The sequence below is a fragment of the Amaranthus tricolor genome, chromosome 13 (assembly GCF_026212465.1).
Source record: "Amaranthus tricolor cultivar Red isolate AtriRed21 chromosome 13, ASM2621246v1, whole genome shotgun sequence".
Classification (NCBI taxonomy): domain Eukaryota; kingdom Viridiplantae; phylum Streptophyta; class Magnoliopsida; order Caryophyllales; family Amaranthaceae; genus Amaranthus; species Amaranthus tricolor.
This window is the reverse complement of record NC_080059.1, coordinates 12,056,820-12,082,440: the sequence shown is the minus strand read 5'-3', so window position 1 is coordinate 12,082,440 and position 25,621 is coordinate 12,056,820. Positions and strand designations below refer to the sequence as shown.

The following is a 25,621-nucleotide window of genomic DNA, read 5'->3' as shown; positions in this document are numbered from 1 at the left end:
TATCTAACTGTCATAGCATTTTCCATTAAATTTTGTCAATTTCCGTTTAATTCATCATTTCGACGTTTCTACTCTTATTAAGTGTTGGTTGTTGTCTTTATAATTTAACCTAAACTATTTTTATGCTCTCAAATGTTTAATTTACCATTTTGATGTTTAATTCATCGTTTAATTTATCAACGCTCTCAAATGTTGTAACAATTTTGTTTTCATTCAAATTGTTGCCAGTTTTGATAAAAGGTGCCTTAAGCACTATTACATAAGCCATAATGTTCACTTAATGTACTTAACAAGTATTATAAAGTTCAAAAGATGCATTTAAGCACTAATACATATGTACTTAACTAGGGTAAATTATAAAGACAACAATTTGAATGAAAACAAAATTGTTACAACATTTAAGAGCTTTAATGAATTAAATGGTGAATTAAACATCAAAATGGTAAATTAAACATTTGAGAGTATAAAATAGTTTAAGGCAAATTATAAAGGCAACAACCAACGCTTAATAAGGGTAGAAACGTAAAAATGGTGAATTAAACGAAAATTGACAAGAATTTAACGAAAAATTTTACAGCAGTTAGATTAGGCATAAACTAGGTGCTACCATGTGGAAAAATCTTACAAAAGTGCTACTATTGGCGTTTCATGAAAGTTCGATGCTACCATATAAAATTTCTCTTATTTTATATTACGAATTTTTCAAAATCATTTACTTAGTTTACGGTCTAGTAAAACTTTTTGTTTAAAATTCTTATTTCTTAACTAATTTCATTAACGATTTTTTTAACGACTTTAACCCTTTTATTTAAACTCTTTTAAGCTAGTAAATTTTTATTATTACCTTTAATTAAATTTTTTAAGCTTATTTTACGCCTAAACTAATCCTAATTACCTAAATCAATTAATTACTTTGATATTGACAATAAGTTGGAAAAGAAGTCAAATCTCTCCCTTATTATCATGTTGCATGGCTATGGGCTTAGATATAGAGCCATAATTTTACATTTTTTAATCCAAATTCTTTAAGATTTTGTCCTTTAAAAATCTCCTCTATATACTAGTCTTTACCTATGGATTTCTACTTTGCCAAAGTGACGACCTCTTAATTAAGTAGGTATAAGGGTAAAATCTCGGCTTACTGACGTTCTCATTCCCTTAAATATTAAAAATCAAATTACGTGTTTGTTATTATTAAATATCAAAGTAATTAATTGATTTATGTGATATTATATTATGTACTTGATTTTCAACTCAATTATATTTTATTACTAATTTATTTTACGGGATGGAGTTGGAATTATTCAATTTTCAGATTTTGGGAGTTTTACCCTTGTTTTTCTTGCATTCTTATTTTTGCAGGTTAATGACTGCTTGGGAACGAGGAGTGAGATTTACCTAGAAAATTTGTTTTATTAGTAGTCATGTCTCAGTTTAAAATTTCACTTTCAATTGTAAGAATTGTTTAGTTGTTAAATTATATATAATTATTTTATTGTTGTTTAGCCTTACATTTAATTCTTAGAAATAAATATAGCGGTAACGCTCCTATGATTAGGGCTTGATTTAAGTTTTTCGTTTAAAATGTGCTTATAAATTAGACCTAATTATAGGGATTTCAGTTGATAGGTGCAAGGCAATAATGTGGTTGAGGGATGGCAAGGTGCATCAAGCGACACCATTTTGCATGATTGCAGTTGTATAGTTTTACGGCCAAATGATTGGTTTAATGGTGTTTTATTACAACAACTGGTTCTGTTTGATTTTCAGAAGTAAAGTTTTCTCCATGAAGCGAGAAAGAAAAATTTTCACAGAAATCATTTTCGCTATAATATCATGAAAAAAAAATGTTGTGAAACAGATTTTGGTGGAGAATTAGAGTCTTATTTTCCTTTATTTTTTAAATAATTAAACTGATGTACAAGTGAGGATTATAAAGTTGATTTGTTACTATATTTACATTGTTGTATTCTAGGGTAAAATATTTCTACTTATTTGTTTCTTTATTTACAAATGTATCAAGAATATTAATATTTCCTACAAAATTTACAATTGGCAACCAACAAACAAATAGTAAGACCTAATTTAATTCAATAAGTGCACTATTAAAACAAGAATAATTTGCGAATTACAGCCTTTAAGTATAAGGCTCTTGCGAATTATAGACTTAAAGTTTACTTTTTACAAAATACAGCCATTAAAGTATCAAAGTTTACAATATTCAAGCCAAGTGGCCGTTGACTAACCCAAGTGATCTTTGACCAGCCTAAATGACCGTGACCATTTTTAATCACCTTTGACTTTTGTTGATCATCACTAATCACCTTTGACTTTCCTAATTGCCATTGGTAACCTTGTGCTTTAGTACTTTAAAGTCATTTTTACCCATCATAGCGATATTTTTTCATAAAACGGACATCGCAATTATCCTTACATGGTTCTTTCGGAAATCCGGTTGAGATAAACACTTATTCGCCTATTTTCCGACACATAGACCAAAAAAGATATTTAATGTTATTTTTATCCATCATAATGATACTTTTTTCAAAACAATATTAAATATCTTTTTCGATCTACGTGTCGGAAAAAAGGCGAATAAGTACTTGTTTCGATCAGATATTTGAAAGAGTTGGGTAAGGTTAATAGGGCAGTCCTATTTTGAAAAAAATATCATTATGATGGATAGAAATGACGTTAAATATCTTTTTCGGTCTACGTGCTAGAAAATAGGCGAATAAGTATTTATTTCGACCGAATTTTCAAAAGAGTTAACTCATAAGGGTAATCATGATGTTCCTTTTTTCAAAAAAATATCGTTATGATGGGTAAAAATGACGTTAATATTTTTTTCGATCTAAGTGTCGAAATAAGCGAAAAAGTACTTGCTTTGATTGAATTTCCGAAAGAGTTACCTTATTAAGAATAAACGCAACACCCATTGTTTGAAAAAATATCGTTATGATTGGTAAAGGCAATGATAAAGTGCTAAAATACAAGAGTACCATTGGTAATTAGGAAATTCAAACGCGATTAGAGATGCTCAATGAAAGTCAAAGGTGACCATTATGGTCATTTAGGCTTGTCAAAGGTCATTTAGGTTGGTCAACGGTCACTTGGCTTGAATAGTATAAATTTTGATACTTTGATGGTTGTAATTCGCAAAAAATAAACTTTGAGACTGTAAATCGCAAAAGCCCTAAATTTAAAGGCTTTAATTTGCATATTATTCTAAAAAGGATTACATTAAATAAAAATGTTAATCTTCTTACAAGAAAGTAGACATCCGCCGTAAAACCTCTTTCCAACTCTTAAACTTTTTTTAACTATCGACAATTTAGCATAAGCACCACATTCACATCATGGAGTTTCTCTAACAATGAAAATTTGGAAGTTGATGAAAATTTTGAGTCATTATGGTTATTCTTAGTGAATGGTTTTTTAATGGACAAGAAGAAATATAAGTAAGAGAGAATGGTTTTTCACATTTTAATGGAGGAATATGAAGATAGATGTTTCAGATTTTAATGGAGGAAAGGAAGCTATTAATGGGAGAAGATGATGAAAAATGGTCAAAATTTGATTTATTAATACCGGTCATAAGCACACCAACAACGCCATGGAAAATCAATACCAATATTTGAGATTACTCATGGTTAATCAATGCTAATATTATTGTAGGAAAATTAAAAAAAATTAAAGTATTGTGAGCAATTTTTCCTCCCATGTTAACTGTAACTACAATCCAAGTAGGACTTTAGAGTTGAATGTTTAGCTCTAGTATATATAAATCTTGGAAAAATTACCTAGAATAATCCAACTTTTTATTTATTTTTCTACAATAATCTCAATTTTAAAGTCACTTACCCAAGAACATTGTTGCCCAAATGGTAACTAATTTTTGAAAATTAATTTCTAAAAAAAAAAAGAAAAAATTCAAAAATCAAAAATATTAAAAAGTTAAAATTATAAAATTAAACTTAATTAATTTCTCTTTTTATTTTTTTAGTTTTCAATTTATTTATAATTTAATTTTGTATTTACTTGTTTATTTTTTTATGCAAAATGACTTGTTTTATAGGTAAGAAATTACCTTGTTGCATTTTTAACAAGCGCCTCTTATAGAAGGGATTATTCATGTTTAATCAAAAATTGAGATTATTGTAAGAAAGTCAGTAAATAATTGGATTACTCTAGGCAATTTTTCCAATTTCTATTTTGGTGACTATTTAAGTGTGAAAGAAAAATGAATTTACTCTCAACCAAGTCCAAAACTATTCTTGATGGACATCATGAAGTAAAATGTCCAGACTTGAATCCTTCATGATAACCTCAAATTCCAGCCTACAGAAGAACAAAGTACACTTTATTCCGGTGGCGATACTGCCAAAATGGCACTTCAAATCCGTCAAGACTACAATAAAACACTGGAAGAACATTTCGGTTCACATGCTTCCCGATTATATACATCACAAGAATATACAATGGTTTTCATTAATTCACTCAAGGCGATAATCCCCCCAGGAATAAGCATATCTCCTTAATTTGAATCTTCGAAAACCATAAAGAGTTGTCACCTGTCAAAAATGATTGACGATCAATTAAGTGTAGTGCAAAAGACGAGTGTTTGAGTGAATGTTCAATAAGTAGGATTTTTAGCACATGTGAAGGTTGGGGGTGGGGAAGAGGGTTCATTTGTTCATAAGTTTCTACGACTTAAGTTTAGAATTCAGTATGCAAGTCATTGTGCAAAAATACGGTTTCAAAAATCTATATTTTGGTCACGGTGAACTTAAATACCTTTATGATACAGTCAAGATATGATGATGCGACCTTGTTTTTGCATTATAAAGTACCTAAAATGCACAAACTTACAACTCCATTACCCTCTCGGGATTGTTTTCCTTAACTTATTTCAATACAAAAAGGTTACGTACAACTCCTTAGTGTTACAAAAACAATCTCGCACTTTCAGTCTTAATCCTAACAATACGAGGTCTACCACACGAACCAATATAAATCGACGTGAAAGATTGTCAATAGCACAGAACGAATAATAGTCAACTTATTGAGGTTAGTGTACATCACCAGAATATAGTTTCCTTTCAATTACACTCACACAATTAATTAGTCGCCTTGTTAACAATCTGTTGTCCGTTGTTTACCTGGCTGGTTTCAGCTTCATGACCTATTTGTACAGGATGTTCATATGGTTTGTATCAGACATTTAGATGATACATTATTTAACTGGAAACCAATACCCAATTAGCCATTTTGATGTCCGAAAAGCTTCTCCTACCACCTTCAACGTAGATTGATGGCAACAAAAAATCATTTGACAAATACATTCAATGGGTTTTGACCAAAAAAAATTCAAATAAAGCTACCTTTACAACAATGTCAGTCTTAATATCAACAATATGTTCAATGAAAGTCCAACACAGAAGACGGGAATTTAGAATGTTGGGCTTTTAAAGTGATCATTATAGGAAGATGGGAGTAACAGATATGCGAATGTTTAGATGGATAAGCGGATATAATGGAGGGATAGAATTTAAAACAAAGATATAAAAAAGGGCATAGGAGTCGTGATGCCCATGGAGCGAGTTTCTCGGAACCGCAAGGAACCAGAACTACGGGTCGGGGGTGGTTCCAAAAACAACTGATTAAACCGTTGAAAGAACCGTGGACCATCCACCTATGGTTTTAATAACTTCCATTTGGCGCAACCGGATTCAAATGGAACCAGAACCGAAATCGGCCCAAACCGGACTTAGCCATCACTAGAGTCGCATATATTACAGAAAAGGTGAAAGAGAATCGTAATAGATAGTTTTGGCATGTGCAACAACGAGATATTGGTGAATCGGTAAAGAAGATAGGAAGCTGGAAATCAAGGGGTTTAAAAAGAGGACGAGGAAGCCCAAAGATGACTTGGACGCATTGAAAGTTCACGAATGTCAATGCGATTGCGGTTTAACTCGCAATATCATAGACGCGGGAACTCAGGGTGTTATGACTCATTACGCGGATATCGTAGTGTGCTGTATTAACTTGAAAAATATTCATTTTATCATAGTAATTCAAGTTTTATAGAACATAAATTTAAGTTAGAGTTTATAATAGACTTTTAGAAACTAACACATAAGGATTAAATCGGCTAAAATTCTAGAATTACAACTCATAATGGTTGTTACTTTATGATTTTAAATCATATAACATAATGGGGTTTCGCGGGATGGTAAACTCTAGATCCGTTATAGAGTGGTTGTTATGTAACAGAATGTACATATTTATATTCTATGTTTGAACGGCAAGCGTGGATAGAGTTGGATTAGAGCTTGAGATGGTAGAAAACTAAATGAATGTAGAAAGAGAATTCATGTGGATTACTACTGGAACTGATTTATTGGTTCATGTAGCCGACACCAATCTTTTGGGATTAAGCCTTTGGCATTTGATAAGTGTAATTATTTGCACTTATTTATATCATTTTATACTCCTTAATGATGATCGTTGTTAGTAATTTCGTGCTTATTTTGAAGATTTATGCTATATTACTCATTTTGGTTATTCATGTTGATTTTGAGTGGTTTTGATTGTTTTAAGCATAATTCTTATGGTTTTAATGATGATGGAGTTTATTAAGGGGATTTTAGCTCGATTGAAGATGTTCTACAAAGAAAATGAACAAAAGAGTAGAAGAGTGTTTATAATGCAAAAGTTTTGAGGTGAAAATTGATACATGTCTACTCTTTTGGTCATAACTTTTGATAGCAAGATCGCATTAATGCAAGGTTTGCAGCATTGGAAACTAGACTTCAAGAGATTTCCAACGGTATATTATATGTCCAATTTCGACAATCGAGCAAGAAATGACAGCTGTTTAAAGATCGCCAGTCAGCAGAAAAGCGACGAGTCGTCGCCTAAAAGCTACGACTCGTCTCTTTGTTTCTAAAGTCGTGTTTTGCTTGCGGTTTTCTCATTAATTTTTAGGTTAATTTCTTAATTAGTTTAAATAAGCCCGTAATGACTGATTAGGGTTTCTCTCTCCTTCTCTCTCTTCCTCTTCTTCCTATCCTTCTTCCTTCCTCTAGACTTCCTATCCCTCTCTCTCTTACTCTTAATTTTCATCCTTCAATTTAGTTTTTCATTAAGTCTACCATTAATCTTCCTTTGAGCATTGTAAGTTTTCTTTGGTATTTAATTTTCTTTGTCTTTAATTCCTTGTATTAGTTTTAATCTTCCTTTAGTGAACTTTAATTATTGTTATTAATCATCCTTCAATAAAAACTAGTTTTTGTCCTTCATTTATTGTTCTTTGAATTATTTGTTGTGTTCTTTGGTATTTAATTATTGCTTCTCTTGAGATTTTCATTATTTTCATATTTATTTATGTCTAGTATCATCCTAGGGTTTGTGTCTATTGCTTTCACCATGATTAGTGAGTAGATTTATTTTCTAGGGTTAGGGTTTGAACCTATAAGTCAAGTATGATTTGACTATTGAAAGTGTCTATGAAATTAGGATTAAAGTGGTTGAATTGTGCTAATAACCCTAAATTAAACATGTTTTGTCGAACTAGTCAATAGAACTAGCGTGTGAGATTAAGATCGACTTTGCTTTAGGGTAAATTTTAGTTAAATTCTTATTAATAATTCGTTCAATAAAACTAGTGTGTGAGAATTGAATTAGTAGGGTCCAAATCTAATAGTTAATCAATAGAGCAAGAGTTTGAGATTAACAAGATCATGTTTAACCACGTAATTTATCCGACATTTCATAGACATTAATGATAATTTGATCATGCAAGACTTTAGAGGATTCCCGACACCCTAGATCTCTTCATCATATAGTTTAATCCATATTCCTTATTGCATTTGTAGTTTGATAGTTAAACAACCAACAAAACATTTTTCTCTTTGAGCAATGTGTCATGAAGGGCTTAGAAGGGGTAATATAGGAATTAGTAATAAATAATACTTAGGAGTTTGTTAAGTTGGGGGAATAAAATGTAGACATAATTAGTATAAATAGAGGGGAAGGGAGGAGAATTAGGCATTCATTCAAGTAATAGTTTTAAGAGGAGTTTTATACTCATTGGAGAAAACAAGCCTCTCGAATGCTTGTATACTATCTTTTGTAATCGTTCTTTGTATACATTCGTTCTTCGTTATACAATTACATTTCTACATACAAATCGATACATTCAAATACATTTTCTGTTCACTATTAGTAATTTCATCTTATGGCCAAGTTAATCCATGACACAATATAATTAATCGAAATTAGCAAGTTTCTTGTCCTAACTTCCTTGTGTTCGACCCGCGACTACACGTACACCATGCGCTTGCGGTTAAATAAAATTTGCACATCAGCGTTGTTGTTCGTGTTGTAACGAAGGAAGAAAACTTAAATACAAATACACAAATCAAGAAGCAATTTTATTTTTTCAAGTCGAGACAGGAAAGTCTTTTCAATAAAACGATGGCCTGATTTTAGTCCCTCATTCTCTATCTAGAAAGAAGAGATATATACCATATGCCAACAAATGAAATTTTTAAAGGGATGGCATAAATGCATAAAGCAGCACATAAGGCAAAAGAGGGCGCAGTAGAGCTCACCTGGATTTGTGACCACAGGATACGAGTTATGTTGCAGACTCAACACCAAATTGTGTCGACTGAATGAAATCTGTTGAATCATCACCGATAATTTCATCATTTAGATACTCTGGTTCCTTCAGACTTCGCTCAAAAACACCCATCTGCAGCACCCTCTCTGATAAAGAACCACATTGTGTAGACTCAATAGATGCTCCTGAATCATTGGCTATATTTTCGTCATCGGCACACACCGGTTTCGTTGGATAATCCTCAAAAACTCGCACTTGAAATACCCTTTCTTCAAGAAGTTCAAAGACACACGTGTCCCCAACTTTCACATTGTTCATTTGTGCAAATGATTTCCAGCCACCACAGAATTTTGGTTGCAGTCCATACCGAACTGAAGTAACATTCCAAGAGGCACCATTCAAATTACGGAGAACTACCTCAGACCTGTAACTTGGAAGATATTCGGCTGCAAATTTTCTAGGGATGACCTGTAAAAAAAGATAATCGAATGCTCAGATATTTCAAATTTCAAATTTTCTAGAGGAAAGAAGCATATCATATAATTATATTTCAAATTTCTAGAAGTGGATGAGATTGAACAATTCGAGTCATGCCACATAGTAAACATTGAACGAACAAAACATCATGAAGCTATTTCAGTATGCAGAATGGAAAGTTGCCATGGAAGAAGAGATTCAGATGATTGAGAAGAATAAGACATGGGAACTTTTGGATAAGTGACCCCATAAAAAAGCCGATAGAGTTAAGTGGATTTACAAGATCAAGACTAAACCATATTTTTCCATTTCGAAGTATAAAGCAAGACTTGTAGTCAAAAGCTATTCTCGTAGTTCAACATTGATTACAATGAGACATTTTTGCACTTGTCTCAAAACATGACCGTATTCGTCCAGTCTTACTTTAGCCGCCTCAAAGGGATGGAAGGTACATCAAATGTATGTCAAATCTGCATTTCTCAGTACCTAGAAGAAGAGATCTATGTTTAGTAGCCCCAAGGATTTGAAGTAAAAGGGAATGGGGAAAAATATTGAAATTGAAGAAAGCCTTATATGATCCCAAACACACGCCCTGGTACAGTAGAATTGATGATTATTTTACTTAGCAAGAGTTTGTGAAAAGTCATAGTGAGCATACTTTATATGTGAAGACTCATACAAATGGAGATATTCTAATTCTTTCCTTGTATGTGGACGACCTAATCATCACATGCAACAACAAGGAATTGACTTTAACATTCAAGAAGAAAATGATGCAAGAATTTAAGGTGACAGATCTTGGACTTGTCAATTTTTTCTCGGAATCGAAGTTGATCAAAATTAAAAGAGAATCTTCATTTGCCAAAAAAATATATGCAAAAATTATATTGAAGAAGTTCAAGCTTGAGAATTGCATTCTTGTAGTTGTCACAACTCCACTTCAAGTAGATGAAAAGTTGTGCAATGGTGACAGAAATGAGAAAGCAGATCAAGCAATCTACAAAAGCATGATAAGTAACTTACTTTTCATTACTGCAACAAGGCCAGGAATTATATTTGTGGAAAATTCCTTGTCAAGATTGATGCAAAGTCCTAGCCAACTTTACCTAGTAGCAGCAAAGAGACTCTAAAGATATGTGAAGGGTATATTAGGCTATAATATTCAATTTCAGACCATGACTTAGTCTAAGAGTAGTTGGTTTCACAGATAGTGATTGGGCAAGGCCTCTTGATGATATGAAAAGCACCTCAGGCTACACTTTTACACCAGAAAATGGAGTATTTTCCTGGTTATCTCAAAAGCAAGGTACAATAGCCCAATCTACAGCATAATTAAAATACATTGCATCTTGTGAAGTTGTTTGTAAATCAAGCAACATGGCTTAAATAGATAATGTCTGATATGGCGAAGTTTGAGGAGCTATCTTCAAGCATATTAAATTCAAGTATCATTTCTTCAAAGAAGCTCGAAATAATGGAGAAGTCAAGTTGGTCGAAATTTATGGGGAAGATCTATTAGCAAGCATTTTCACTGAACTGCTTTTAAAGGGAAGATTTGAGAAACTCATAGGCTTACTTGGAATAAAGACCAAAAGTTTCAAGGAGTGTTAGTAAATCAGACCTTTAGTCTTTCTCATTAAAAAGTTCATGTATTAAGTAGATTATTAAGAGAACCATGAATAATTTGAGTTATGGACTATGGTAGTTGAAAGACTAAAGGTTGTGACTATTTATTGGTTACATTTATTAGTTGTCATCTTTCTTCCCCTATATAAAGGGTGTTTGTACTCATCACTTTGTATGAAAACAACATACAGAGCTATATACAAGTAATATATATTTCTCACTTTATCTCTTTTCTAGCATATTCTTATAGTTTCTCACTACTTCTCCCAATAATTCCCAATAGAAATGCTCCAAACGAAAAAAATTACTTCAATAACATAATTAAATTTAAGAATTTCCACAAGTACATAGTGACACAAAACGAGTTTTGTAGCCAAGAAGTCCTCATGTAGAATGCAGTTTTACAGAGCATAATTGGCAAGTCAAACATGGGAAGAGGATGAAGCAGCAAAGACATCATGTCTCAAAATTTGAAACGTTTTGGACTGCCTAAGAAATACTCACCAAAGCGCATTTTCCACCAACATTGGAGCTCATCATAACCTTCGTAAAACTAGGAAAAGGAGAAGTAAAAGATAGGAAGTCTCTGGATTTTTCAGGTGTATGTGGCATTTCCGTAGTGTGTCTGACTTGTAAATCCACTTGGTTGTCTCCAATTGTGTGATATGACATAGTGTTTCCAGCATCACATAGTAGGAGCTCTGACAGCGTTAATCGAAAACATAATATTGAAAAAGCTATATTATGAAATGACGCCATCTACAAAACTTAACCTATTTGAGAAATATTGAAGAATCATTGTATCTTATAATATCATTAAAGAATACATCAAAAAGTGAGTATACAGTATAAGAGGTATTAAGAAGATACCTGAGGTGGAATCATCACGAACACCGAAGGAAGATGGAGAACCACAGTCAAGACCCTGTACAACAGTATATTGGTTATTGGTGTCCATGGAGAATGTTGTATCTTGCTACAAGTAAGGCATTATATCTGTTAGATAATTATGCTTTCCATTTGATTAGCACATACCTCATTTATTTGAACTAGATCTTCAGCAGAATCGACTCCTACATCTGGTGTTACATCTTCCATCGTTTCAAAGCACCTTTCACCTGATCCGACACCATCAGTGTCAACAAAACTGCTTCCAATTTGATAGTCCAACCCTTCCAAACCCAGTCGTAGAATGCGGACACGCAGTTTAAGTTCATCCACTAGCTCAAAGATGCACACATCTTCTATCTTGACACCATTAGCACGGGCAAATGCTATCCAGCCACCACAAAGAGTATGCATTCTAGTATGGCGTTTTATAGTTGGAATAGAATTTACAGTCCAACAATCTCCATTCAGATTCATGAGTGTCACTTGTATTCGCGAATTTGGAAGGTGCAAAGTTGAAAATTGAGTTGGAATTTTCTGCATGGTAGAGTCACATGGAATGATAACCACAATGGTAAGTTGCAAAAATAGCAAGAAATTTGTTCAAAAAATTTTAATGAAATGGGCTTTTAACAGTAAGATTTTCAAAGAGTTGAACAAGCTAGCAAGATTTACATATACTAGGATCTAGTCACAAAAGGACACACAAATAAACTTATTGTCCAAATTCTAAAACAGCTGTCAGATATCGTCACAAGAAAGATGCAACAAAGCCTATTAGTGGAAAACAAAACAGGCAATGCAGACTATATTGAACATTTAGACATGAACAATGTGTGCCTTTCTCATAATTTTTAAAGTTTGAGTTAACATAAGATCCTATACCTCGACAATTTTATGGAGCCCAAATAAATAAACCATCACTTCAGACCACTACCACATGATTCACTAATCTCCCTGCGAATATCGAATCAAAATAAGCGAATTATGGTCGGTATTGAGCTATTTTAGGGTTATTTTGAGCGAATCACGAATTCAAAAAGCGAATTAACTAGGGAATTATGTTGCACACTTGCACTGCTTCGGACCAAACAAATCAACTGCTGAAGGAGATGGCAAAGAACCAAAACTAGAATTGCTTTCCGTTCAAGATACGAAATTTTTTGAAAGAATCATATGCCCCTATGTTTATTAACAATTGGACATCAACATAGTACACCATGTAGTTTCTAGTTTCATCCTCAATTCAGTATACTACTTTAGTAGCTCTGCATCACAAACTTTAACGATACACATAATTGAGTAATGTAATGGTGTGGCATACATTTATATGAAATCAGAAAATAATCAATGGAAAGCAATAAGCAACTCGGTACTTTTCGTCAATTCGATATTGTATTTCACGAAAAATCTTTTAATTACATGCTTTATAAACATATTTATTTTACCGGCTAATACAATCGAAATTTATACACCTAAAGCTATCTATCTTTCAATAACCACTATCAGTCCTTTATTTGACGATAAATCATGAAGCCAAAAACATGAAAGAATACAACTACTCACCAAAGTACTGTTGCCACTTATATTGGAATAGCTCATAACTCTGACAAAATATGGAAACGTAGACGAGAAGTAATGAGCAGCCCTTTCCTCTATGAACTTTGATATGCTTGGTGTATTCTGCTTTTCAGGCTCTAATTAAGATAATGTAATCAGAAGAATTAGTGTATGCAGCCTTACTGGTGGAATTAGTGTAGCATCCACAAAGTAATGCAAGAAATTAACTTTGCCAATTTAAACCTCTTAAATTCCAAAGGCTAAAGAGTAAAGGCTAGTAAATATTTGACTCCATTTCACCAAAGTTCAAAAAAAAAATGGCTATTATTAAATTAGAGAACGCATGGGCCTCGAGCCATGAGTAAAATATGGTAAGTAGGCTTACTTTGCTTCTTTTTCCAGGATTTCTCCAAATTTGGAGTAATTTTCTTGTTATGAAATTTTAATGCATCGAATCCGTCAGGAGCAGCCATAGCCAAAACAACTGTCGTCTCAGATGTTGTGACAGTGTTGTCTGTTCCAGTATTATGCTCATTCATTACAGTGTCCTTCGATTTCTTTTTTGACTTTTTTGACCTTTTGGACTTTTTTTTCTTATTAACGGCAAGTGAATCTTCATGAACCGGCACCCAGCTGCCCCTCATTTTCTTTTCAGCATCTGACTTTACCAAGGAAGCTTCAGTGTCCCTTTCTCTTTTCTTTCTCAAATTGTCATCACACTCAGAAGCTCCTTGAGTACAATTTGCAAGAAATGCTTCATCTTTTTCACATGAGGTTTCATCAAAAATCTTTACAGTAAACTTTAAATTTCCGTCATATCTGAAGACTAGTGTATCACCACATTGTATGGAATGATCCTTTACAAATGTAGGCCACCCATCACGGAAAAACAAGTGACCACTATACTCAAACAAATCGACTTGCCAAATATTACCACTTGGTCCCGTCAATGAGAGAGATCCAGATTTTCGGTGTCCAAGGTGTTCAACAAATTTAGATGGCACTTTCTGGCAGCAAAAAGTTAAATATTAACATCAGCATAATAAAAGTTTGATGGAAGAAATATAGGAAGAACACTTAATCTCATTTACACATCAAAAAAAGGACATAAGTTCACTTCTTTCTACTATTGGAAACAAAATTTCAGATATTTACAAAGGTATTATAAATCCAAATTATACCCTAGGTACACACGAATGAGTTGATAATATAAGTTAAAAAATCTAATAGTAAACTACCCACACGTTACAGCTATTTTTAAATATATGTAGAAGGGCTGAAGTTGAACTACAACAATAATAATGTGAAAGCCTAAATCCCAAAGACATTGGTCCGTGAACCATAAAATATATTTCCTGTGGTCGTCCAAAAAAATCCTCCTCGATTCATATAGATCTAGTGTCATATAACTATATCTTTGGAGATACATAGATATCGATATGATGTGACTTTCAATGTACTCAAATACTCAAATGAAGAGGATCCACTAGGATATAGTTCCCATCATGTACCTTTATGTTTATAATTTAATTCCAATAGGAACGCTATTGGATCAAGCATATGAAGGAATTTATGAAGGATAAGTAAAAAGATGAGGGTTGTTCAAATGTCTCTTGAAATGGATGAAAAAAACAACATGATTGAGAATGAAGATGTTTGGAGGAAGGTGTAGTTGCTTAAATGTGAAGGATATGATGAGGGTTAAATACCCCGATAACTTGGGTAATGTGTAAGTGTGTAACAATGACCAAAACATGCACCGTTAAAGAAACTGAAGACTTGGGTTATGAGGTCTTTTAAAGAAGTTGAAGACAAAATGCAAGAAAATCGTTAAAGTTGGTTGGGTTATGTGCAAAAATCGGAAAATTGACTGGTTAAAAAAGTGTAAGGTTGAAAATTTGAAGAGCATAGAAAAGGGAGAGAGGTAGAAATGAACTTGTATAACAAGCAAATAATGACATGAAGAATTGGAATTTGTAAGACCGAGTAAAAACGGATAAGAATGACTAGCTGATGAGAGTACGTGTGAATTATCATTGTAATTGATTATCCTTGTTCATCATCACCATCATCATCTTACCCGGTGTAGACCGCTCATAAATTGATTATATTTGTTGTTGATTAATAAATTGGACTGAATAAAGTATAACGATCACTGACATTGATTTGTTTAGTTCATGTACGCAACCCTATATGTTGGATTAAAGCTTTGACATTGATATTAGTGGAAGCTGAGGACAACAGAAGAACAACATTCTAATGCTAATTACAGAAAGAGAGCTATGTTTCATCCACAGTCTAAAAGAAGTGAGCTAAACACAATTATGCAGCTTCTAGTAACACAGTGGAATTTCAAACAGTCAAATGACAAGCAAGAAAATGAGACTATGTATGATCATGTCAAGCCAAAACACAGCTTTTATTACAGATACTTGTAAAAAAAAAATACAAAATTCACAAAAAATCATCATTATCATTATACTGGTATATTCTGCTCATACAATCTATGATCAAAGTCTTGGTCGGAGGGAAGGCGGCAGACAATAGAAAGACAAAAATTCACACAAAGAGGTCATCATAAACCTCTCAAATGAAATTTCCAGCCTTTATAATTTCTTATTTATCCTTAGGTATTTCAAACAAATCAAGTAAGCTAACCCTAGAAACAACAGTAGAAACCCAACAAAATACAGTAGTAAAATAAGGGAAATGGGGAAAAAGACACCCATTTGAAGATTAGATACAGTAAAGCACATTTCCCAGTAAAGAAAAGATAAGGGTATCACCAAAACATTAAGCTTGATCACAAAATGTACGCCAAAAAGATAAAGGATGAAGAAGAAATTAAAGGAAAAAGAAGAAGAAGAATATATGAGTACCAGCCTGTTAGAACTCAAATTGGGAAGAAAAACCTCAATGAAATGGGGTTTCCTGGCTTTCATCATCTTCAACCAATAAGCAAAATCAAAAAAATGTATTCCCAGATAAATGAAGTGATCAAATACAAGAATTCAGGATCATAAGAAAGAGAAATTGGGATTGTTTAAAGATTGAAGCTTTTTCTCATGCAATTTGGTGAAGTTGAGAGACTGGAGAGAAAGTGTACGTGTACATTGAAGACTGAAGAGCGAGGATTTGTCAGCTTGGAGAAAAGTGTCAGGGTTGCTTTGATGGCTGCGCATGTAAATGAAAAACACATGGGAGTATGGGACTTGGACTTGCAAATTGGGAGCATGGTTGCCCTATTATGTATAATAAATTTGACGAAAATTGTGTAAATGAAACTTATTTATTGGTTAAAAAAAATAACACAGACGTTTAATTGAACAATATTTGTACTCTTAATTAGAGGTGTGCAATGGATCCGGGCCCTGACTCTATTAGTTGGGCTTTAATGGGTTGGGCCTTAAATGGGTTTGAGTTTTAATATCTTTAAATACGCATCATAAAAAATTATAAAAAATATATAATAAAAAAGTATACTTTAAGACAAATTTAACAAGATTTTACATGGATATATTTTATCATCTATATATGTCTTGAAAATCTTAATTAAGTTTTTTTCTTCAAAATAGAATATTCTAAATAGAAAGAATATTAGAAAACGAAGAGAGTATGATGCAGACTTAAATCGGGCTTTTGACGGGCCTTAAAGGCTTAAATCATAAGAAAAGAACTCATTGTCAATATATGCCCATAATTGCTCTAATGAAATTGCGTGACTCATGACTCACTGGAAAATCTGATGATGAAGATCGATGAAAGAATTCACTTTTTGTCCTCTGTCTTCGCAACTTAATGGTGACCACATCCTATATACTTACCCAAATACTGGCAGAAACATGACTATTTAAAGCAAGTCAATAAGCAGCTATTAGAGCTGGAGCCTGATGAATCAACTATTGTGATGATAAGATCATATCTAACAAAGGGTCTACTTTAAATGGGTCGGGGTGGGTTCGGGTGGGCCATAAAGCCCAATCCGTTTAAAGTCTGCATTCAGTTTTGTAAGACCCGACCCAGCACGGCCCGTTTAAAGTAAAGCCCACCCTGCACATATTCGGCCCATTGCACAGGTCTACTCTTAATCTATATTGACTAGCATATATTCGTAGTTAATTTGAGTAAGTTAGAAAATAATATATTGCTGACAATTTCCAAAATTACAGAGTTAATTTATACATATAACTGTAAAATTAAATATTTCTACGACATACATCTCTAGCTTTATTTTTTAATATCATATGTTTATATATCAATGCTAAATAAATCGTGCATTGCACGGGTTTTTTATACTTGTTCTCTGATGAAGACGTCTCATCGTGAGACGACTTCTTTTTGGTCAACCAAAACTATTATAAAAAAAAAGAAATCGCTTTCTATATAAGTGGTATTTCAATTTAATTATTTTAAATGTTTTTTTACTAATGAACCTTTTTATGGACCCGTTTCACCGTGAGACGATCTCATACAATATGGGCTGGAAAGAAAAAATTATCCTAAATAATCTCACCTATTACCTATTTGCTTTATATTAACCCTACTATTGATTTTTTTTTGAAAATATTACCCAGAATAATTCAACCTTTTACTGATTTCCCTACAATAATCCTAACTTTTGATTAACCATGAATAATCTCATCTATAAAAGGTGCTTGCTTAGAATGCACTGACACCTCGGTATACAACAACTCATATTGCATAAAAAAAGTAAAAAAGTAAATACAAAATTAAATTATAAAAAACTTGAAAAATTTTAAAGAAATAAAAATATAAATCAAGTTTATTTTTTAATTTTAACTTTTAATTTTTGATATTTTTGATTTATTTATTTCTTTAAAATTTTTGATTTATTTTTTTATTTTTCTTTTTTTCAGTAGTAATTAACCTGTAAAAATCGACCACCATTTGAGCAACAATGTTCTTGGGTAAGTGACCCTAAAAATCGACCACCATTTCAGTAGTAATTAATGAAATGTTGGATTATTCTAGTTAATTTTTCCTTATTTCTAAATAATGCAACATTCGTATATTTTTTGCTCACAACACCCATTTTTAACTTTTAACCAACAAGTTCATAGCTACCTACTAACTGTTACAATCACTTCTTCTTCCTCCTTATGTTCTTCATATTGAAAATATAATGCAAATACCAATAAAACAAACCGATTTGTATGTCCCTTGTGTGGATGGCAATGGAACTCCTTGCTTTGTAGATCACCAAATGGACATCATGAAGATAAGGTTGTGGCCATCAAAGAAGTCGCTCAAAAACTTGCTATGAGTATAAGGCGTTTATGCACTTTCCTATTATGATATTTATCCCACAAAGGTGCTTGAGATGACAAATGAACTTCACAATGAGATACAATCTACACAACAAAATCTTAGCATAAGAAAATTGCAATAGTAAATACAAGTGTTGTAGTGAATTATGAACTTTGATGATGTTGAGAGTTAATTACTCTCTCATCTCATGAAAGGAAGAACAAGAATGAGAGTATTCTTAAAAGAGAAATCAAAAATGATATGAAGATAGGATGAAATGTCCCTTAGCATGCAACCTCTATTTATAGAGTAATGTATCAAACAACACCTCTTTTTGAAACAAAGTAAGGTTTCACTAAACAAAGCTTATGAATCAAAGTAATGTTTCACCAAGCAAAGCTTATGAATCAAAGTAATGATTCATCAAATCCTTTGAAACATTTAATTGGACTTATAATATATTTATTTTATTCTCACTACTATATTAAGTAGTAGTATATACAAATTTAGATTTATATACTCTAAATGTTCAACACTTCATTGGTCTACTCCTACTTCTTGCAATAGTCAATTCAAATATGGCAATGGGTGTTGTCAGCCAAAAATACACAGAAGTTGAATTGTTTAGAAATAATCAATAGTTGGGATTATTCACAACAGATGGCTCATAGGTGGAATTATTTAGGATAATTCAAATTAAGGATATTTTGATATAAGAGAAAATATAATGAATAAAAGTGGTGGAGTTATATTCAAAAGTAAAAATAATGTAAAGTCAGTCAAACAAATTATAATAGAAAATGAAAATTTTCATTAGGTGAAAGTCTTGAAGGAGTGTTTCCTAAGTCTCTTTAAATCTGCACCACTTTTCATATTAGTTTGTCTCACTCATTCTGCACTATTTTTTTGTATTTGTCCCACTCTATTTCTTATAATCTTCACAAATTTATTATCTCTCTATTTTCCCTATCTTAATTACTTGCTTATATCATCTACTTATTTTTGTCTTATTCTCCAACTCAATTCTCCTTTCCGCTAAATTTCACCAAAAAATACAGGGTGTATTCTCATAGGGATAGAGAGAGTAAATACAACACTTTAATAATACTCCCTCTTGTCTCAACACTTGCTATAAATACAATTTGTGAGTAACTTACAACAAAAGAGGGAAAATAATTTATGAAAAAGTAAAAGAGATATAAAAATAAATTAGATGTGTGGATGAAAATTAAAGAAAGAGCATAAATCACGTCAAAAACAATATAGCAAAGACAAATTAAGAAGGAACATATAGCAAAACTCGTGGGACATAAGGAGGACTAATGCACTATTGTATTAGAATAGGGATAGTTTAAGACTTGAAGACTGGATGGAGTTGCATCTCTTTGAGGACCTAATCAGAGACATAATCAATTAGAGGCATCGTATCTGTGTTTAAGATTTTTTTTTTATAGTTTTCAGTTATATATTTTTCTTTTTGTCCTGGTTATTTACTTTTGCTATCTTGGCTCGGTTATAGTTTTAATGTGTGTTTAAAGCTACAGGTGTCTTCCCAGGCACGATGTGTGCCACTCCCCATTATCTTTACATGAACTTATTTTTTTGGGGGGATAAATTGAGTGTGCGCATTTCTCTTTGCCCTCTCCTTAGAGCGGGCACGTGTATGATATGTCCGTTATCCTCCTCCCCCTGTACCCTAACTTGTGCGTGATATTGGGTTGATGACTCTAACTTTGAATCTGAAGACTTGAAGTTATGGTTTTCAAAGTAAAATATCCCTTCCGGTTAAATTGAGAATTAGATTATGTGCCAATTAGAGCATATATTAACTTTCTCAGGTAAGATCATGAATTTGATTCTCATATCTCCTAATCTTTTCCATCATACTACGTATACTAAAAAAATATTCAACTTAAAAACTTTATTGTCATTGACAAATTAAATTTAGTTGTAAAAAAAATTGTAACTCATATTTTTTCGTGAAGTGGTGGGATGTTTGAAAATTGATAGCTATTTTTTATGTTGACTTATTCGGCCAACTGAAAAAATTAAATTTTTATTACTTTTAAGCTAATTGGATAAATTTGATGTTTAGAGAGATATTTGGTAAAATTTGATTTTACTCGTTAGATGTTTATCAAAGAAAAAGTGAACAACCATGCCAAATAAAAAAAAAAAAAAAACTAATAAAGTAGCTTTTCAATTTTTGCTTAAAAACTAGATTTTCAAATGACTTAATAGTCATTTATCATATAGTTTTTTTTTATGTATTTGACCAACCAATAAGTCTAAAGTCAAAAGTCAACTCAAAAGTCATTTATCAAACAACTTAATGTTTAAGCTAAATAAATTTCTAACTTTAAGGTTACTTTTTTTTTATTATTTATTAGAACACTATTCATCATAGAGACTCAGAAAATTATACCTTTGAATTTCAAAAGAGAGGGTTGCCATATGCAGACAATGTATTATTTTTGCATAGTGATTATAATTTTTTATTCCGGATGATATCCATAAGATTACATTGGTTGAATTATCGCAGCATAATGGTGTATTAGTGAAAAAAGATATACTTTTAGACACATATTGAGTGGTGCAACCCGTCACGAGCAATCAAGTATTTATTCAAGTAAATTAACAAAATTAATTATAAAGTGACTGTAAGGTTTATTGGAAAACAAAAATGATAACAACGACTCTCACACAATTGATGAGATACAACAATATCACGATTTTTGTTATGTATTAGCATGTGAAGCAAGGGTGAAAGAAGAAGGGGCTGGGGGAGGCTCGGCCCTCGGCCAAAACGCGTGCCCTTTTGTAGTTTTTGCTTTGCCCCCCTAATTAATTTATGACATTATGTATTGAGACAATAAAAACAAGGATAGCTTAATAGTTAGAGTACTGTTATTCAAAGTACATAATTTAAGGTTTAGGTTTTCGCACAAACCATTAAATTTACTTCAATACTTATTTTTATTTTTAATTAATAACTTAATACTCCATCTAATTTCCCTTAAAAAGTGTGATAGTTTGAAAGTTAAAAAATTAAGATAATGCATTTATTATAATACTGGCTTGAAGAATTAAGTATTATTAAAATTTTAACAATAGAGTTAATTATTCATGGATTTGTAAGTATTAAAAATGTGCTTGAAACATGATTTTTCTTTTAAAAAATAATTTTATGTATATTTCAATTTTTTTAAAGTAACACTCCTTTTTAGTAATACTCCTTTTTACTCCTTTTAAAAAATCATGAATTATGTCATCATAATTCATACATGTCATAGATTAAGATACTAATTTAAGAACTTAATGTATCATCATTATATTAAAAGCAATTCAAACTAATATAAGATAAATAATTATGAATTGATTTAATTTTTATTGCTCAATCATTTTAATATGATTTCACCTCTTTTTATTCTAAAACTTATCTAAAAAAACGTGATTTAGATTTGAATTTTGAAACCAGTAAATAACACAATTAAAAAACAATAAAGCAGAAAGGATTAGACTTTATAAAAAGTTGTATAGCAAAAATCCTCAAATTTTTTTCAGTTCCATGTAATCAATTTTGAATTAAGATATTTATATTTCTAGTTAATTTTTGTCTTTTAAATCAATATTTCTTTGTAGAAATCTTTAAAGTTATATTGGTCTTTTTTACAAAACATATGTGGGATTTTACAATTTTTCCTAATTACTCTTAGTTTATATTTTATTCCTAAGCTATAAGTTAAAACATAATCAAGCGAGATCTTGTTTGATTCGTGTTAATGTAAATTTTATCAATATTAACTTTTTATAATTCTAAATTATACACAATTTGTGATATTAAAGATAAAACTAGTATATTAGCAAGTTGTGCAGATTCAAATGAAACAATTAAAGTGAATAGCATTGAGTATTATGTACTAATATTTTTAGTTAACTTTTAATGATAAAAATTTCTTCTTTACAAAAATATTAACCCGTTGAGTTGATCTATACTTGACCCGGACTGATCTGATCCAAAAGTGATCTGACGCGAAATTAACATAATCGGAAATAACTTGACTTGAAACCCTCCCCTCCACCATTTAATTTTGACATGTCTTTTGAAAATAACATGATTTTGCAAACATTTACTTTAACCAACTTGGCTATGGTCGCTAGTCCCATATTTTGAATTTTGCGGTTTTGTTAGTTTTGTTTGTTTGCAATGATTGATTGTAATTATTGCCAATAATTGGTAACCTTCAAATGTTGGTTAAATTTGTTGAAACATTATTTTTATAGGTTGACTTTGGTTGAAACATCATTTGTTTCATAGGTTGGCTTTGGATGAAGCACCATTTATTTCATTGGTTGTAACACACCTTTATATATAGGGTACATGCATAAGGGAATTCTACCCTTCCATACATTTTAAGATTTCTTTATCAAACATACACATTGTTCTTGCTTCTCTTTTGCATTAAGTGTGGTGAAGGAGTAATTAACTTTCATTACATCTTTAAGTTTATAATTGATTCGCTATACATTGTCTTACATTGCATTCTTTTTGCGCTAAGAAATTGTTGTTATAGATTGTATCACTTTGTGAATTTCACTTATCACCCAAGTACTCTTGTGGAAGAAATATCACAAAAGAAAAATGAGTACATGGACTACACGCTTATTATTAATATTAAGTTCATCGTTGCAACATAATCTTAGTGGTGTTTAGTTTCATATCCATTCTTCAAAGGGATTACAAATAGTGTTATTGTTTATACATTGTATTTGTAACATACTTGTAATAACATTACATTTCCAATATATTGTGCTTATGAACGGAGGGGTATTATATATGATGCATATACACGAGCTTCAAAACATGTTAGAAAAAAAATTACAGTCAAAAACATTTTTTTTAAAAATCAACCATTTTTTAAAACTAAATTTTTTTTTAAAAAAAAAGGATAATATAACATACCAAAACCAATGTTCTTAACAAGTCCCTTTAACTTATTTCCCAAAATATAATTTTCTTCCATTACATATCTAAATGCTATTTCTTTAAATTTATTTGTAGTAAGATGTTAAATTATAAAAATTCAAACTATTTGATCATAAAATATTAATGAAAAATAATAGTTTGAAATTCATGGTATCATTTGTACAAATAATATGTAATGGTTAACCTCTCCTTAATTCTCAATTTGGTTCTAAAAGGAAATTCCATATTCACTTATATTTTATCTTTTGAAATTTAGTTTTTTAATTATAAAAGTAAAAAATTAGGAAAAAACAGTTGACATTACAGTCATCAGTCAAATTTGACTCAATTTTTTTGTATTTTCAAGTCTATTAATTTTTGAATTACAAATCAAAATTCTAGATTATGATTCAAAGAATTTCAAATTAATTTGAAATGGGGTTAAAATATAACAAAGTCTAATTTAAAACTTATTAGATTAATGGTATCCAATCCAAGCATCCAATTTAGAAGATATTTATAGGCTTAATGAAGTGGTTGTTAAAAATAAGGAATAAGGATAATAAAGAAAGGAATGGAAACAATAATTGTGTACCAACCCTGACCTAACTTATTATAGTCACCCTTTTCTCACCTACGCTAACAAGTGCTTTTTGCTCAACATCACAAACCTAACGTTTCAAACTAGTACAACAAATAAAATAAATAATCTCTATTTTCTGTTTAATTCAGAACTGCCCATTTTTTTAAATTACTACAATTTTTACTTTTACTTTTTATTTTTTATTATAAACTCAATTTTTTTATTTTTCACGTTCGCACATTTTACAGTATTAATAAATAGTTTATTGGACAATTTTAGCTTATTAGGTACAAATAGACAGTTAAACATCAAACCGTCTAATGTTAGTGTTTGGTAGACTAGCTAGTCGGAACAACTTTTTATAAACTAGGGTATTATGTGCCCCTGCAATGCACATATGTGTTAGGCGTCAATTCAATTAGAAAACTTAGCATTTATAATCTAAATTTTCAATGTATCACAAGGTAAATAGTGGCAAATATAAATTATTACTAATTTTATGATATTTTAGGAACAAATTATATAAATATACAGACAAATTTAAGTAACTTTTAAGTTACAAACTCAAATGGAATACATTAATTTGATTAATTCATATAAACTTTTTAAGGCTAATTAATCTCACCTAATTTAAGTTAATCCCAACCAATAGAAAATAGGAATAATAAATCATGGATATCATAAATATGTTATATATATTAAAAGCAAATAAATCAATAGAAAATATGAATAAATCAATTAGTGATAGTAGCTTTTTGTTTCTCTACTTGTCCTCTGATTTTCAACTTTAATGAATCATGTAATATTAGAAGTACTCCAAAGTAAAATATCAAGTTTTTATGAATTTATATAAACTTAATTATAGTTGTGATTTAAATTGATTTATAATTATGCTACATTAAATATTCAGTCGAGATTTTATAGAAAGATATTAATTATGATTAATAAAACTTTTCAATTATGTTTTATTTGATATTTAAATATAATAATTAGTATTATTTAACATATTTTCAAATTAAATTGTTATTGGATTTTAAAAGTGAATAGAATTATGACAAGTATACATTAAATATAAAGTTATGACATGTGAAATTCTTACTTAATCTTTAATACTTCATATAATAAATTGATGATATGATATGAAGATTTTAAATTGTGATTGATGCAATTTTCCAATTCTATGCTTTTCTGATATTTGAGCACATGATTTTAGTAGCAAATAGAAATAAGACAAATGTTCATTAATTATAATTTGGAATTTTTAGTCTTCATATTAAATTATATGATTGACAATTTTTGAACAAACAGGGTTATCAGCATGTTTAAAATCAACTACTCACACAAGTTTATAAAATTAGTAGTTTAAATAAGTTATTTTAATCAGCTACTAACTTTTAATATAACTTTTAGTCATTTGACAAAATTTTATTTTGTATTATTCTCTATTAACCACCAAATATCACAAATATCATGTTAAAAATCACAGGGAAATTTCATGTGGTATTCCTGAATTTCGGCTTTCTTAAGTGGTAGAAATTTATTTTTTTAATCCATATGGATACCTTGAACTTCTAATTTTTCCACGCGGTAGACAAAAGGGACGTTCTTTTGTTTACTTTAC

General features: G+C 30.9%; 1 protein-coding gene across 2 annotated transcripts; it reads right to left on the bottom strand.

The window, feature by feature from the left end:
• Positions 1-4,177: 4,177 nt before the first annotated feature.
• LOC130798037 (B3 domain-containing protein Os01g0723500-like) lies at positions 4,178-16,417 on the bottom strand. Of its 2 annotated transcripts, none has more exons than XM_057660883.1 (8): positions 16,063-16,416; positions 13,569-14,190; positions 13,190-13,320; positions 11,771-12,160; positions 11,606-11,660; positions 11,240-11,436; positions 8,622-9,100; positions 4,178-4,574 (listed from the first exon to the last, which is right to left on the bottom strand). In XM_057660883.1, the coding sequence occupies exons 1-7, from the start codon at positions 16,126-16,128 to the stop codon at positions 8,648-8,650; spliced, it is 1,914 nt and encodes a 637-aa protein (XP_057516866.1). In that variant the 5' UTR covers positions 16,129-16,416; the 3' UTR covers positions 4,178-4,574; positions 8,622-8,647. The 2 variants fall into 2 exon arrangements, with proteins under 2 accessions (XP_057516866.1, XP_057516867.1); XM_057660884.1 differs by lacking the exon at positions 4,178-4,574 and adding an exon at positions 4,605-5,299 and having other exon boundaries at positions 16,063-16,417.
• Positions 16,418-25,621: the final 9,204 nt, after the last annotated feature.